This window comes from Myotis nattereri (assembly GCF_964212035.1).
Source record: "Myotis nattereri genome assembly, chromosome: 15".
NCBI lineage: Eukaryota > Metazoa > Chordata > Mammalia > Chiroptera > Vespertilionidae > Myotis > Myotis nattereri.
In genome coordinates, this window is record NC_138090.1 from 18259498 (window position 1) to 18276322 (window position 16825).

The 16825-nt window shown below is 38.0% G+C and overlaps 1 protein-coding gene across 1 annotated transcript in view; it reads right to left on the minus strand.

Annotated features, from left to right (window-relative positions):
• The window catches only part of GLG1 (golgi glycoprotein 1), a gene marked incomplete at its 5' end in the record, with an annotated part of 112198 nt that overhangs the window by 42584 nt on the left and 52789 nt on the right, over positions 1-16825 (minus strand). Inside the window, 2 exons of the mRNA XM_081108086.1 lie at positions 2185-2271; positions 4757-4789. Of these exons, the coding sequence (XP_080964212.1) occupies positions 2185-2271; positions 4757-4789 (120 nt within the window). The remainder of the gene's footprint in view (positions 1-2184; positions 2272-4756; positions 4790-16825) is intronic.

A 16825-nucleotide genomic window follows, 5' to 3' on the forward strand; every position in this document is an offset into this window, starting at 1 on the left:
AGTGGTTGAGTGTCGACCTATGAACCAGGAGATCACATGACCCAGTTGCAGGGTTGATTCCCAGTAGAGGGTGTGCAGGAGGCAGCTGATCAATGATTCTCTTGCATCAATATGTTTCTATCTCCCTCTCCCTCTCCCTCCCTGAAAAAAAACATGTATTAATAAAACACACACAACAGGGTAGTGGTAGACACCTGTGTTTGAAAATTTAATGAAGTAGAAGTATTCAGATAGGCTCTAATGCTGGGAAATCAGCAGTTTACAAATCTGAAGAAAGAACAAGAGCACAATTTGAATTGAACCCTAAGAAGAAATTAAATGTATATTTGCTTTTAATCACTTGAGATTTTACTGAAACACAGAGGTGTAATACCTATTTGTATTTCAGTTCACTGCCAATTACAATAGGATGTTTAGCATTTGAATTAGAAGTTTATACTTTTCTTCAACCATTCTACTGGATAAAAGTTTAATATGACAGAAGGAAAATTTCTAAGATTAAGAGCAAAAAACAGCATTAAATCATCAATATATTTATGGGTGGGTGTTAACTCTGAAGTGGCTGGGGCGCAGATCCACTCTGTTTCTGATATGAAGGCTTGGGGAAAGCAAGCAGTATTTGGATCAATCATGGGGGTATATTAAAAATTTGGTTTGTCATTTGCAGGTAGTCTTGGGATATTGTTTTTCTCCTTCGAAGTAGGATTCCAAAATTAAGAAAGACAGGAAGGAGATGTAGGATAAAATATTTAGTTGGCAACTATGTTTTTCCTGATATTTAATTTTCTTGACTCTGATATAATCTCCCTCAAGAAAGGGAGAAGTGTCCGTGTTACCTGAATCTTTTACAGAATCAAAGCACCCCCCAAAAGTTACAAGAGGGCCATCATTACATACACATTATAAGGAAGTGTGTGTGTGTATGTGTGTGTGTGTGATTCCAGAGTCTTCTTCTTTTAAAACCTTTGATATATATATACACACATATATACATATATACATATATATGTATATATATGTGTGTGTGTGTGTGTGTGTGTGTGTATATATATATATATATATAAAATAAGCAAACACAGTGAAATCATTCTGATGTATCTGCATATACTCTAAGCTAAATTTCCACATGGCAATCAAACTGGTACGTATAGCTATGTCGCTACCTAAGGGAATGTGATGAGCAGAATATTGAAGCTAGAAGCTGAAGATCAATGTTTCAAAGATAGGTCATTCTATTCTGAAGCCCAAGAGTAAATATGAAGAAAGGTCACTGCTATAAAAGAATAAAACATATCTGATCTAAGATTAGAAGGTTTGAGGAAGAAACAGGTTCTACAAAATCCCATAATGACTTAAGTGAGGAACCCAAGCTGAAGGCTTAATGGTTGGAGCAGGGTCTTCCTTAAAAGCTCAGGAGAAAATGTTCCCGACTTAAGTCACCAAATAGGGTAGTTTGAGGATAGATCTACATATTGCAAGATCTATGATAATTATCTTTGAGGTGGAAAAATAGCAACTGTGTGCACTGTATATTTCAATATATAGAAATCTCTGGCTTTCTGGAATTTCTATTACTGATTACAAAAAATAAGAATTTCTATATCACAATTTTCACTAATATTATTTTTCACATTAAGCCAAGAGAATTGAAAAATTTCCCCAATTAACATCCATACAATACTACACATTTTCATTATTTTTGTCTTTAGTATCAACATCCATTTATAACAATTGACATAATCTTTTTATACATATTTTTAAGGCTAACTCCTATTATTTGAAGCATATGCCTCTGTGGTTCCATTGATCAACTATATAGCCAAAATACTTAGGAATATTTATAAGCCTCTTGGGGAAACCATTTTGGTATGCCTCAGACATAAGCAGACTGTGAAAGTGTGAGAGCAGAGCTGAAGACAGAAGCAGTTGTATTCTCTGGGTACCAACAGAGCCTGATTATCAGCTTGCCTGAATCAACAGCATCCTACTGTAAGTGTAGGTGAACATTAACAAAAAGAAGTCTAATTACACTGGCCTTGGTCTATCTCTCAACCAATACAGATGTGAATTCCAAGAAAAGTAAAGTAAATGAATGAGTCATTCCTCCCTTAATGACTAGTCTGACAGAGATGTAATTTTCTCTTCTATGCCATTAAACACCCACAAAATTCTTTTACAACCTACCTCTGATATGGTAGATTTGCAAACCTCTCTGGCCACAGATTCAAATTTGGGATCTGTTGTTAGGTTCAGCTTATAATTCCACAACAACTAGGTACAAGAGAAGAAACAAACTTCAGTTAGACTTACATGAAATTTACCATCAATTTCATAAATGTAAGTGATTTATGATAAATTATGACACAAATAAATGATAAAAGTTCATTGTACAGAGTCAGATAAAGCATATTCAGACTTCAGTTAACGAACAGAAAAGGGGAACAAAATGCCACTGCATTTGTAGATAAAAGGGAAAAAAGGTACAGACAAAATAAAACTACTATTCAGATATTCTTTTTTTTTTTACTAAACATTTTTTTTAAGTCAAGAAAAAAACTAAAACCAAAATCCCTGCTGTAGTTTTCAGAGAAAATATAAATAGGTAGCATAAGCTAAATTCTGCTTAAGCCCAAAAAGTCTAATCCAAAAGCTCAGATTTTGGGGTTTAGTCACAGATTTCACAATCAACAGAACTTTCATAAATCAGTTTTATGAAGGAGAGTCACCCAGAGTCTAGTTTCCAGGTATATCTTTCTTCATTCCTTTAAAACCCTTGACACCATAAGGTTGAATTTACACTCCTTTTATTACACTTTATTCCTCAGTATTAGATTCTTTTTGATGCTATTATTAATGAAATTGTTTTCTTAATTTCATTTTCAATTATTCATTGCTGGTCAACGGAACATACAACTGATTTTTGTAAATTAACCTATCCATGAAATCTTTAGTCTAATTATGCATTTTAGAAAATTTCCCATAATAAAAGCTTAAAAAACTAGTATTGAATTTAACCAAATGCTTTTTAATGTGTCTATTGAGATTTAACATTTTTTTTCTTCTTCACTGTGATTATTTTTCAAATATTAAACTTAACCTCAATTATAGAGTAAAACCAATTCACTCTTGATGTATTTCCCTTCTTATATTTTACTGGACTCAGTTTGCTACTAACTTGCTTAGCATTTTCTCATCTACAATTCATGACTGACATTGGCCTGTGCTTCTTTTCTTGATACATACTTGTTAGGAGATACTAAGGTTATGATAGCCTTGTAACAAACAGGAAAATGTTTCCACGTTTTTACTGTCTGAAAGGCTGGTGTTATTCTTCCTTAAATGTGTGTGAAAATTAACCAATAAATCCATCTGGTCCTGGAAGTTTCATTTTTGGGAAGTTTTTTATTTACAGATCCAATTTTTTTGTATCATAATCTTTTTTTCCCCTTTATTGATTTAAAATAAACATTGGGTTATTCAGATTTTCAACTTATGTTAGTTTTAGTAAGTTTGTTTTTCTAGGAATTTGTCCATTGCATCAACATTTTCAATTTCACTGGCCAAAAAAAATTGTTCATACTCTCTTATCTCTTGCTTTAATGACATTAATTTATCCCTGAACTCTCTACTAGGTAGAAAGTTATTCAATTTTAAAAATTTGTTCCGTTACCAATAATGGGAAAAATTATAATGCCAACCCACGTGTTTTATTAGATTGCCAGGTCTGTCATAACACTATACTACAGACTGAGTGTCTTAAACACAGAAATTTATTTTTATCACAATTCTGGAGTCTAGAAGTCTGAGAACAAGGTGTCAATAGTACTGATTTTTTTCTGAGGCCTCTCTCCTCTTGTAGAAGGCAGGCCATCTTCTCCTTAAATATTCACATTCTTCCCTCTGTGTCTGGGTCCTAATCTTCTCTTTTTATGACATCAATTCTCCTGTTTTCTATATACTATTTGTCCCTGTTTTCCTTTCATATACTTACTATTCTAGCCCTTGGGGTTCTAAGGCACGTATCAGCTTCTTTTTGGGCTTCCCCTCTGCCAGATTGAGTCTACAGATGAATTTTGAGGCCCCCCCCCCAATCTTTTGCTTTATATATAATGCCATATATATAAATAACAAATATATATGTATATAACAAATATATATAAATAACATATATATAACAGCCTTTTATAGACACATTTTTAATCCATTCTTTTAATTATAACTAACTACACATAAATCCCTAGAAGTAGAAATGCTGAAATAAAGCATATATGCATTTTAAGATGACTGGTTTGTTTTTTTTTAAGTTTTTAAAATTTATATTTCTATCCATAGGTCAGAGCAGGGTTTAGCAAACTTTTTCTGTGAAGAGCCAGAAAGTAAATATTTTAGGCTTTGAGGAACCTATAGTCACTTCTGCAACTACTAGATGACTTTATAATGACCAAATGAAACAACTTTAAAATACAGAAATCTAACTTGTAAACTTGATAAACACAGAAACAATTATTTCATATGGTAGCTGTAAAAATTTTTAAGTTCAAGTACAGAAATATTATTTGGCAGAACTTGTTGGTTTCTACAAAGGAGGGATATTTATAAATTTATCATGGCCCTTATACAAGGTTTATCAGCCTTTTTTTAAGATTAAGAGAATTAAGAAAAACATAATGCTTGCTAAAACATCAAGGAAAGGATCCCAAATTTTCTCATCATATATATAAAGCACATATGGTGGATTATGAAAAGTCATACTTACGTGATTACAATCTGAAGAAATTTCATTTTCAGGCTAAAAGGAAAAAAGGAAAGATGATGTTTTTAAAAAATCTCAAATCTCAAGTTTTCAAACACCATCAAAATAAACTCAAAACAAGAAGTATGAATATTCAACTAAATATGTTTCTTCAAAATAAGGAGTAAAATGGGGCTTTTACTGAAAAAATACAACAGAAAAGTAGGTGAGATATAATCCTTTCCCAACCAATGGTACAATCTGAAAACGGGGAAAATGAAGAAGAATGTACTAGAGATAAAGCCATAGTGACATAGGGTCCTTATGTGACATTTCATAATTCTGAAAGCTAAAGAGGATCAGGCACAATAAAGAAAATTAGAGAGAAACTAAGATGGCGGCATAGATAAACACCGGGAAATTGCTGTCTCCCACAACAATTGAAAAATCTTCTAGGAACACAAAACGGACATCATCCAGAACTACAGGAAGGCTGGCTGAGTGTAAATTCTACGACTAGAAGGAAAGAAAAGCACACTGAGAGCCAGAGGAGCTGCGGAAGTAAAGTGCAGAGGTACGGGGGCTCGCGCGCAGAAAGGAGGCTGTCTTTTTGAATCCGGAGGGAGTCACAAGCTCCCGACCGCTCTGAACTCCGGTTCCGGGAAGTCTCTGGGGACCCAGGACTCATACGGGGAGAAACTGGACTGTCTGGCAGCGGGCGAACTTGAGGGCGGCTTTCCAGAGGTGCTTGCAGCCGTTACCGGGACACTGAGACGCTCGACTCCTTAGGGCAGGGCTAAGGATCCGCCATAGCTGCTTGCTCCGCCCTTTGATTCCTTGAGACCCCGCCCCACCCAGGCTGCGGCAGAGGCTTTTGCATATGAATGCCCGGGCCCTTTGCAACCTGATAATTACCTAACTGCAGCCGGGCCAGACAGACCCAGAACTTCCAAGAGAAGGCCCAAGGCCCCACAGTGGCTTGCACTGCTTCACAGCTGAGCCTCATCAGGGTATCTCCAAACTCCAAAAAAGGAAGGGGAGTCTGCAGTTCTCTTTGTAGCTCCTGCTGTGTAACCTCAGGCAGTGGCTAAATTAGCACCTCCTTAGATCCAAAACCCACTGTACCCAGTGGTCAGAGGGGGACCATCCAGATCACAACTCCTCAGATCCATAAGGGACACACTCAGGGTGCAGACTCAGTGAGCACCAAAACCCCACTGAAGCAAGTCTTGCCCCAGAAGGGTGTCTCCAGCACAGAAGTTCTCCCACTGCAGACACAGCTGATTCTCACTGCCAATTGGCCTGGAGGTCAATTCCTCCCAGTGATCCTACAACAACCAAGGCATACCTAAAACAAGACTGTACACAAAGCTCACAAGGGGGTGCACCAAGAGTGTCCACCTCAGGTAACTGGGGAGGCTGAGCCACTGGGCCCTACAGGACACCTAGCACACAAAGCCACTCTATCAACACAGGGAAGCAGCCAAAATGCGGAGACAAAGAAACAGGTCACAAATGGCAGAAATGGAGGAAAGCAAACGACTGGATATAGAGTTCAAGGCCACGTTTATAAGGTTTTTCAAGAATTTTATGGAAACTGCCGATAAATTTAGTGAGTCCCTCAATAAGTATAGTGAGACCCTGGAGGACATGAAAAAGGACCAACTAGAAATTAAGCATACACTGACTGAAATAAAGAATAATATACAGAGATCCAATAGCAGACAAGAGGATCCCAAGAATCAAGTCAAAGATTTGAAATACAAAGAAACAAAAAATACCCAACCGAAAAAGAAAAAAGAAAAGAGATTCCAAAAATATGAAGATAGTGTAAGGAGCCTCTGGGACAACTTCAAGCGTACCAACATCAGAATTATAGGGGTACCAGAAGAAGAGAGAGGGCAAGATATTGAAAACCTATTTGAAGAAATAATGACAGAAAACTTCCCTCACCTGGTGAAAGAAATAGACTTACAAGTCCAGGAAGCGCAGAGAACCCCAAACAAAAGGAATCCAAAGAGGACCACACCAAGACACATCATAATTAAAATGCCAAGAGCAAAAGATAAAGAGAGAATCTTAAAAGCAGCAAGAGAAAGACAGTCAGTTACCTACAAGGGAGTACCCATACGACTGTCAGCTGATTTCTCAACAGAAACCATGCAGGCCAGAAGAGAGTGGCAAGAAATATTCAAAGTGATGAATAGCAAGAACCTGCAACCAAGATTACTTTATCCAGCAAAGCTATCATTCAGAATAGAAGGTCAGATAAAGAGCTTCACGGATAAGAAAAAGCTAAAGGAGTTCATCACCACCAAACCAGCATTATATGAAATGCTGAAAGGTATTCTTTAAGAAGAGGAAGAAGAAAAAGGAACTCTTACCATTTGCCACAGCATGGATGGAACTGGAGAGCGGATAAATACCACATGATCTCACTCATTTGTGGAATATAATGAACAACATAAACTGATGAACAAGGACTGATCCAGAGACGGAGAGGCACTGATTGGACTGTAGGGCCTTGGAGGGAAGGTAGGGGAGGGTGGGGGTAAGGGAGAAAGATCAACCAAAGGACTTACATGGAAGCATATAGGCCTAACCAATGGACACGGACAACAGGGGGGTGAGGGCATGGGGCGGGGGTAGAGGGTAACGTGGGGACAAGGACACATATGTAATATCTTAATCAATAAAAAATATATTAAAATTAAAAAAAAGAAAATTAAATATATAAGAAAACAGGCTTATTTAAGAGAGCAAAGGAGGTCCATCGATTTAAAAATTAGTCTCCTGTCACTATTAGGGGAAGCTGGGTGATGGGTACACAGGAGCTCTGTGTACTATGTTTGTACCTTCTATAATGTTGCAACGTCTATAATCTTGCAAGTTTATAATTAAAAATAGAAAGTTAAAAAAACCAGAAATTATATATACTAGTATATTCCCATGAATACATCTGTTTTGTAAAGTCAGGTACATGTACCAGAGATAAAATAAACTTCCGATTTCATGACAAAAAAGCTCGACTAGGTTATGCCCAATATTGCATAGCTTTTAAATACACATCTCCTTTATCTATTCTATTTTTATTTATTTAACTTAAATATATATATAATTTCAGAGAGGGAGAGAGAGTTAGAAACATCAATGATGAGAGAAGATCATCAATCGGCCGCCTCCTGCACACCCTCCACTGGGGACCAGGCCTGCAACCCAGACATGTGCCTTAACCGGGATCAAACTGACACCTCCAGGTTCGTAGGTTGATGCTCAACCACTGAGCCATTCTGGCCAGGCAAGAATGCTTTTTGTTTAGGCAGTTTTCTACTTTATCCCTCCTTTAGATTTTTCAACCAATCAGCAATCCTAGTTCTTTCTCTAACAAAACGTGGAAGGCAATTAATATCACTATAAATTTTTACTCATATTAATTTCTACTAAATAACTTTATATTAAAGGGGCATTCTTGAAAGAAATTCAGAGCATTGGGGAATTTTCAAAATAACCTAGTCAAATAACATGTGAGTTACCATGGGGAAAAAAAGTGTTGTCATGTTTACAGTCCAAAGGAACCTATAATAGCAAATATATGATTGTTTTAATGACTTGCTTCCCTATATAGTGGTAGACTGAGTTATTTTCCTCAGTTGTCACCCTTTATAGGATTTGATATCTGGATCCTTTACCCTGTAACTGCACACCTTCCTGCTGTGGACTTGGCACACACACCCTGCTCTACTGACGTTAGGCTAGGACTTGCTTTAGCTAAGGAGATATTATGAGCATAAACTTTAAATGTGCTTGGGTAGTTGACTTGTGCTCTCACATTCCTGAGAAGAACATGTCTAGGATGCTGCTAGTACAAGGAGACACGCGGAGCAGACCTAAATCCAACCAGGAGCCCGGAGCAGAGCCATGCTAACTGACCCATATAGCCATGAGCAAGAAAAATAAACATTTGTCATTATAAGCCCTTGAAATTTTAAAGAAAAAAGTGACTAATATACCTATCAAACAAATTCCAAAACCTTTAAATTGCAATTGGTAACAATTATGATCTAATTTAATGAATTTCTTTGTTAATTACAGAGTACTGTACTTTTGATAAAGGAATGACCTAATCCACAGAGACAAATGAACTGCAAATTTGGAGACTGGTGTTTGGCTTTCATCGCTTTTGTTGCTTTGATTTGCAATCGACAATCAACTTTTCTTATTTTTCTTTCATTCTAGATTCAGAACGAGAAGATGAAACATAGAAATACCTTAAGAACAAGGTTATGATGTTAAGCCATTGATATTCATAGAACTAAAGAGCTATGAAGAATTTCTAAGTATAATGGCAAATAATTAATTTTAGGAATTTAAAAGGGCTTTTACAATCAAAGGTTCAGAACAGTGATTTTCAAATTTTTCCATCTCATGGCACACATAAACTAATTACTAAAATTGTTCAGCACACCAAGAAATATATGTTTTTTGCCCATCTGACAAAAGGTTATAATTTTGATTCATTCACACTGAATAGCTATTGTTTTTGGCTGTTGTCATTTTTTAACTTATTGTCTTTAGAGAGAGGAAGGGAGAAAGGGAGACACCTGCCTGACTCCAATGAAGAATGTGATGGTTATAGCAAGAAATAGTGAAAGCTGTCAACTAACTGAGCTAGGGGCTACATTTATTTCTTACAACATGACAGGCTGGAAGATAAGTGGTAATGTGTTCAGTTTTACAGAGAAACTGAGTAATGTGACGAAAGGTACACTTCTAGGAGATAAAACTGGATTTATGCTTTCAGTTTGGTACCTCCTCCAAAAGGCTCAGTAGGTCAGGTTAAGCACAGTGATGGGGAGCTGGGGGCCTTTGGGAGTTACAAGAAAAAGAAAGGCAGACATGATGAATAAACAGAACTAGTGCTCTAGAACAGCAATTTCCAACCAGTGTACTGCAAGAATTTTTAAAACATGTAATGCTTATTTAGTCAAGGGCACCAACCTCTTTTCCCTTAGATTGTCAAATAAAAAATACGACAACAGGCAACACAATAGCTGTCTGAGAATTTTAGTAGTTTATGTGTGCCATGAGATGAAAAGGTTGAAAATCACTGCTCTGGAATGATTTGACAGATATATGATGAATTTAGATGTAGGTAGCCCAGGTAAGAAACTGGTGGAGTAATTAGATCAATCAGAAATTCTGGATTAGCCTTTGAATAACCACAGCAAGTTATAAAAAACTTTTCCTAACCCTGGCCAGTCTGGCTCAGTTGGTTGGAGTGTTGTACCATAAATTGGAAGGTTTCGGGTTCAACTCCCAGTCAGGGCACATACATGGGTTGCGGGTTTGGTCCCTGGGAGGCAATCAATTGATGTTTTTATCTCCCTCTCTCCCTTCCTATCTCTTTAAAATCAGTAAAAACATACCCTTGGGTGAGGATTTTTTAAAAAGAACAACCTTGCTAATAACTTCATTTGGCTTTTCTAAATCAATGATTTAAATGTTTTGGGTATTACAGTACTTTAATCTCCTAGTTGAGTAAGCCAAAGCTGAAACAGTCGATTTTAAAGCTTAACACCCCCAGTCCTTCCTTTAAGTTTTGTAAATTCAGAATTGGTATTTTTGTTTTGTTTTAAGATTTTTAAATTGATTTTTTTTAGAGAAAGGAGGGAAAGGAGAGAGAGAAACATCTATGTGAACTGGCTGCCACCTGCACACACTGGGGCATGTGCCCTACCAGGAATGGAACTGGCAACCTTTTGTTTCACAGGATTACACTCAATGGCCAGGGACAGAATTGGTTTTAAGGAAAGGAACAGGCTGGTGGAAGAATGACCGACTAACTGAAGTAGTCAGTAGAGAAGCAGTTTGATTTTGGGTGGGTCACTTAACTTCTCCAGACCTCTGAGAACATTGGACTAGAAAAGGGACTTCTTCCACTTAGGAGCTATTAACAGACTTTAGGAAGAGAAAATGTCTTAAATCTAAATATAAACTTTTATATGTGAGTACATTTTTTTTGACAAGAGATCCACAGCCATCATCATAATCTCAAAAAAATCCAAGACAAGAAAAGATGAAGAAATATTGGTTTAAGATGGTTGAGATTCTTTCTAGCTTTGTGAATCTATAAAATCCGAGGTGTGGAATATAAAAGTAGAAATACTACTGAATTCCACATCCTTTAATGCTGATCATTTGCATATTATGATTTTGGTTTCCTTCTTCATCTTAATCATTCTCTGCTGGTCAAAGTCACAGCAAACAGGTTTCAGAACACACGACTGAAAAGTTCGAGTCTGAATGCTCAATCATCACATTCATTTAAGAGGATGGTTTTTACAGAAAGTACAAGTCTGGAACTATGATTTCCCCAAGGTAAGCAGGCTGAGTTAATGAGTTTGGCAGGAGATATTAAAGATTCACAAAACTAACTTGGATATTGTCTGTTTCTGCTTGGGAGGTGGACTGTGTCTTAAAATATGGAACATTCTAAAGTTACATAGATTGAAGTTGAACTACCCAGCAGATCACACCTGGCACAAAATTAAGTGACAATAAACTCTGTTTATTAATCGCCTGGGAGAAAACAAACAAAAAAAATGCTAATAGTGTCAGTGCTTTCATGGTCTTAACAAAATCTGAAGGCTGGGCAACAACCAGATGCCTCCTTCTGATGAGACATTCTACTGCAGGAGTAAATAAATTCTCCTGGGAGTTTATTTATAAGAAACCATATAAGCAATCCATTTATTAACTTGGTCCAAACCACCCACTTCTACCCATCAATAAAGCAAATTCAATATAATATAGTTAGTAATGTTAGATAAACCCAGTCTTTTAGTCTTGATAAACTTTCACTAAGTATACACTGACTCTTACTCAGATTCATAATTAAGTTCTTCTTAGTGCCTTATTCTGGGCTCAGGATTAATTTTTCCTATTTGTATCCAGGTATAGTTTTTTCTAAAATATCAGCGATCAACAAAGGCTTTATGTTCTGATTCACTGAAGAGTTGTTCTTTTGTATGATTCTTTATCATTCATCCATCTTTTCAAAAAGGATTTACTATCAGGTTCAGTGGGAGATTAAAAAAAGGTTACAGATGCTAGTAAATTAGTGTGGTAGAAGAGAAAAAGCACAAATCTCTACCTACCATCATACAAAGCAGAGTGTGGAGATTGTAGGGGTAGGGAAGGGCCTGCTATTTTAAAGCATGAAAAAAGTAATACCAACCCCCACGAGTAAGACAGAAAGGAAATCAATAAGTCGAATGGAGGAGGGTCCATTTCAGTTGAGCCTTAAAAGGAGGCTGTGATTTGATGCTGTGATGATTTGTGTATGTTGTGGAAGATGAGACAGGGGTAAGCGTTGGAAAGGCACATTCTGGGCAGAGAGCAGAGACTTGAATGAGATAGTGAGGAACCCTATGGTGACCATTCTTAGGTTTACATATTTGGCATCTCCTAATATGTGATGGGGTACAAAGTTTTAATAAAATCTGAACATTGGTCCAATAATGATTTCCCATAATCCAAATTAATGTTATGCTAAACATAGTACAGAGAGTGGTGATTTCATTTACTGTTATTTACCTATGGGCTTCCCCAGGGGGTAGTGGGGTAACAGCTGGGAAATACTGTATAGTTACATCTTCTTTTTTAAAATCTTTAAATATTTATTAATTTAAAGAAGGAATAAGAACAGCTACTTCAGAAACTATAAAGTACTGATCTTCTAAAGGCTGAAGAAATTTACACTAACTGGACCAAAAATAATACAAAATACCTAAACACAGAAAGATTTGGAAAAATCCATCTCTAGAAAGCAGGACTCAAAGACCTCACTGAATGTAGAAGAATCAATGGGAAACAATACAAAGCTTTTTGCTGGGACATAAAGGAGGGAACCAGTCCTGTAGTCAAGAAAAAATGCTTTTTCCTCCTGATCTAAATATTTGCCTCTGGTCTGGGTTCAGAGAAAGGTTCTGATCATTTCAGCTGGTTGTCAGTCAAGGTCCCCTGCATCTTCCTTGGTTCGTTTCAGCCAGCTCTTGCAGACTCCTTTTGCTCAAGCACCAGGACCATCTGCCTGCACACAGTAGTAAACATGGAGGGGCTTCTTACTATTGTCATATTCCTCTCAGTCCCAGGTGCTGGAGCACACTACTGACTGGGATGCTACTTTAGGCACAGCTCTGAGGAGCAGCCCAAAACTGAATGCCAAGAATAATGTACGGTTACTTCTACAAGAACATGTTGAGTTTTAAAAGGGTAAAAGATGATAGCCAAGATCCCCACAAACCAGGGCCCATTTATCCCTGGTTCTTAGACAGTCTCAGGTAAGTGCAGGGCAGGGATGGGGCTATGGTGAGGTCAAGACTTACCCGTCTTATACCTTTAAAATGAAAATACCCTCACTGCCCTTTAATTCTAATAAAGTAAAAGGGTTAGTAAATAGTACTGTGTACATGTATATGTCTACTGAGTCATTTGTCTGGTGAGAACTCTTACAATATTATGAATGTGGGAGGCTAGCTATGCTATTGACGAAAAATTCAGAAGCATATATCCAAGTCAATGTATGTAATTCCTGACAGATTTTTAAAAATAAAAATTTAGGACATAACTCACACAGATATTTTATCTAATTAAGTAACTTACTAAAAAAACCTTAGTCAAATTTCTTTTTAAATCCTCACCCAAGGATGTTTTCCCATTGAATTTTAGAGAGAGTGGAAGAGAGGGAAAGACAGAGAGAAATATCAATGTGAGAGAAAAACATCGATTGGTTGCCTCCTGCACATGCCCTGACCAGGGCCCAGGACGGGGAGGAGCCTGCAACCAAGCTATGTGCCCTTGACCGGAATCGAACCTGGGATCCTTTGGTCTGCAGGTCAAAGCTCTATCCACTGAGTCAATCTGGCTAGGGCCAGATTTTAATTTTTAAACTTTATCTAAAAATTACCAAATATACATTTTAAAACATAAAATAATATAGGGGAATTTTGGCCTAAACGCAAGTGAATAAAGTTTGTAAAGAAAGAGAAGTAGGAGAACCAAGATGGCGGCATAGGTTAACGCTGGAGTTTGCTGCTTTGAACAACTACTTCAAAAGTGAAACTAAAAGACGGAACGGACATCACCCAGAACCACTGGAACGCTGGCTGAGTGGAAGTCCTACAACTAGGAGGAAAGAGAAACGCATACGGACACTCAGAGGAGGCGCAGTGCTGAAGTCAAATTCTGAGGTGCGGAGTGCGCGGAGCGGGCTGGCAGCGGAGGGCGCAGTTGGCGTTTTCACTCGGGAGGGAGTCGCAGACTCTGAGCTCCAGATGCAGGCGAGTCTTTAGGGACCCAGACTCAAACGGGAGAAGCGGGACTGCCTGGCTTCGGTCAGAGCGAGTGCAGCTTTCTCTCCGAGCTTTGCAGAGGGTGCTGGGACTCAGAGAGGCAGAGCCCCTGGGGACAGGACTGAGAGCCGCCATAACTGCTCTCTCTGGCCCACCCTGTTGATCCTGTGCAACCCGCCCCGCCCAAGCCCTGCACAGAGGCATTTGCCGGATAGCCTCAGGCAAAGGCTAGATTAGCACCTCCCTAGAGGACAGAAGTTCTCTCACTGCTGACACAGCTGATTCTCATAGCCACTTGGCCTGGAGGTCAAACCCTCCCTGGAATTAGCTACAACAATCAAGATTTAACTATAAGACCACAAACAAAGACCACTAGGGGGTGCATCAAGGAAGCATAACAAAATGCGGAGACAAAGAAACAGGACAAAATTGTCAATGGAAGATCTAGAGTTCAGAACCACACTTTTAAGGTCTCTCAAGAACTGTTTAGAAGCCGCCGATAAACTTAATGAGATCTACAAGAAAACTAATGAGACCCTCGATGTTATATTGGGGAACCAACTAGAAATTAAGCATACACTGACTGAAATAAAGAATATTATACAGACTCCCGACAGCAGAACAGAGGAGCGCAAGAATCAAGTCAATGATTTGAAATGCGAGGAAGCAAAAAACACCCAACCGGAAAAGTAAAATGAAAAAAGAATCCAAAAATGCGAGGATAGTGTAAGGAGCCTCTGGGACAGCTTCAGGCGTACCAACATCAGAATTATAGGGGTGCCAGAAGATGAGAGAGAGAAAGATATTGAAAACCTATTTGAAGAAATAATGACAGAAAACTTCCCTCACCTGGTGAAAGAAATGGACTTACAGGTCCAAGAAGCGCGGAGAACCCCAAACAAAAGGAATCCAAAGAGGACCACACCAAGACACATCATAATTAAAATGCCAAGAGCAAAAGATAAAGAGAGAATCTTAAAAACAGCAAGAGAAAGAAACTCAGTTACCTACAAGGGAATACCCATACGACTGTCAGCTGATTTCTCAACAGAAACTTTGCAGGCCAGAAGGGAGTGGCAAGAAATATTCAAAGTGATGAATACCAAGAACCTACAACCAAGATTACTTTATCCAGCAAAGCTATCATTCAGAATTGAAGGTCAGATAAAGAGCTTCACAGATAAGGAAAAGCTAAAGGAGTTCATCACCACCAAACCAGGATTATATGAAATGCTGAAAGGTATCCTTTAAGAAGAGGAAGAGGAAGAAAAAGGTAAAGATACAAATTATGAACAACAAATATGCATCTATCAACAAGTGAATCTATGAATCAAGTGAATAAATAATCCGATGAACAGAATGAACTGGTGATTATAATAGAATCAGGGACATAGAAAGGGAATGGACTGACTATTCTTGGGGGGGAAAGGGGTGTGGGAGATGCGGGAAGAGACTGGACAAAAATCGTGCACCTATGGATGAGGACAGTGGGTGGGGAGTGAGGGCGGAGGGTGGGGCGGGAACTGGGAGGAGGGGAGTTATGGGGGGGAAAAAGAGGAACAAATGTAATAATCTGAACAATAAAGATTTAATTAAAAAAAAAAAAGAAAGAGAAGTAAATATATTAATACTTCCTTTCTAAAGGTTTGAAACTGAACAAATGATTTCAATATCCACGACTTACAAAATAATTATTCAACTGGTTACTAAAAATTGTCCCTGCTTTCAGAACAAAGAATTAGTGTATAAGAAAGTTGACTTCCCTGCTTTAAAACTGCCTCTTTATTAGTTCATTTTGGGGCTATTAAAAATGTCTACGTTTTTCTAGTTTTATTTTGTCGCCCCTGCTCCTTAGAGGTGGTGGTGCCTCAATTAAAAACAAAAGCAGCCCTAGCTGGTTTGGTTCAGTGGATAGAGCGTCGGCCTGTGAACTGAAGAGTCCTGGGCTCGATTCAGGTCAGGGGGCAGGAGCACATGCCTGGGTTGTGGGCTCCATCCCCAGTTGGGGATGTGCAGGAGGCAGCCGATCAAGGATTCTCTGTCATCATTGATGTTTCTATTTCTCTCTCCCGCTCCCTTCCTCTCTAAAATCAATAAAAAAATATATATTTTTAAAATCAAGTCCCAGCCAGTTTGGCTCACTGGAGAGAGCATCAAACCATGGACTGAAGGGTCACGAGTTCGATTCCGGTCAAGGGCACATATCTCAGTTGCAAACTCAATCCCATTCTTGGTCAGGGAATGTGCGGGAGGCAGCCAGTCAATGTTTCTCTCTCTCTGTCCCTCCCCATCCCTTCCACTGTCTCTAAAAATCAATGGAAAAATATCCTCAGGTGAGGACTGACAACAAAAAGACAAAAAACAAAAGCAATTCCTATAAATGTAAGTTACCTCCTCAAGCTGTTTCCTATTTCACCAATAATTTAGTTATAATTATAATACTCTAAAAATATCAGAAAAACAGAAACAGAAAAAATGAACAGAAGATTCTTTTCTAAAGATGACTAATCACCATTGCCTTAGAATTTAAGATTAAGTACACAGGGATTACATAATTAATTACCACCAAAATAGATAAGATACAACAAAAGTGTCTTGCATCTGTGTATTGACTTCAGGCTACCACTTCCATTTATAACAAAATTCAAACATTTTTTCATAATTAGCTTTCTTTCTGCATAATGAAGAAAGCAACTAAGTGACTGGCTAAGACTATGCAATTGTTCATCATAGTCAATCA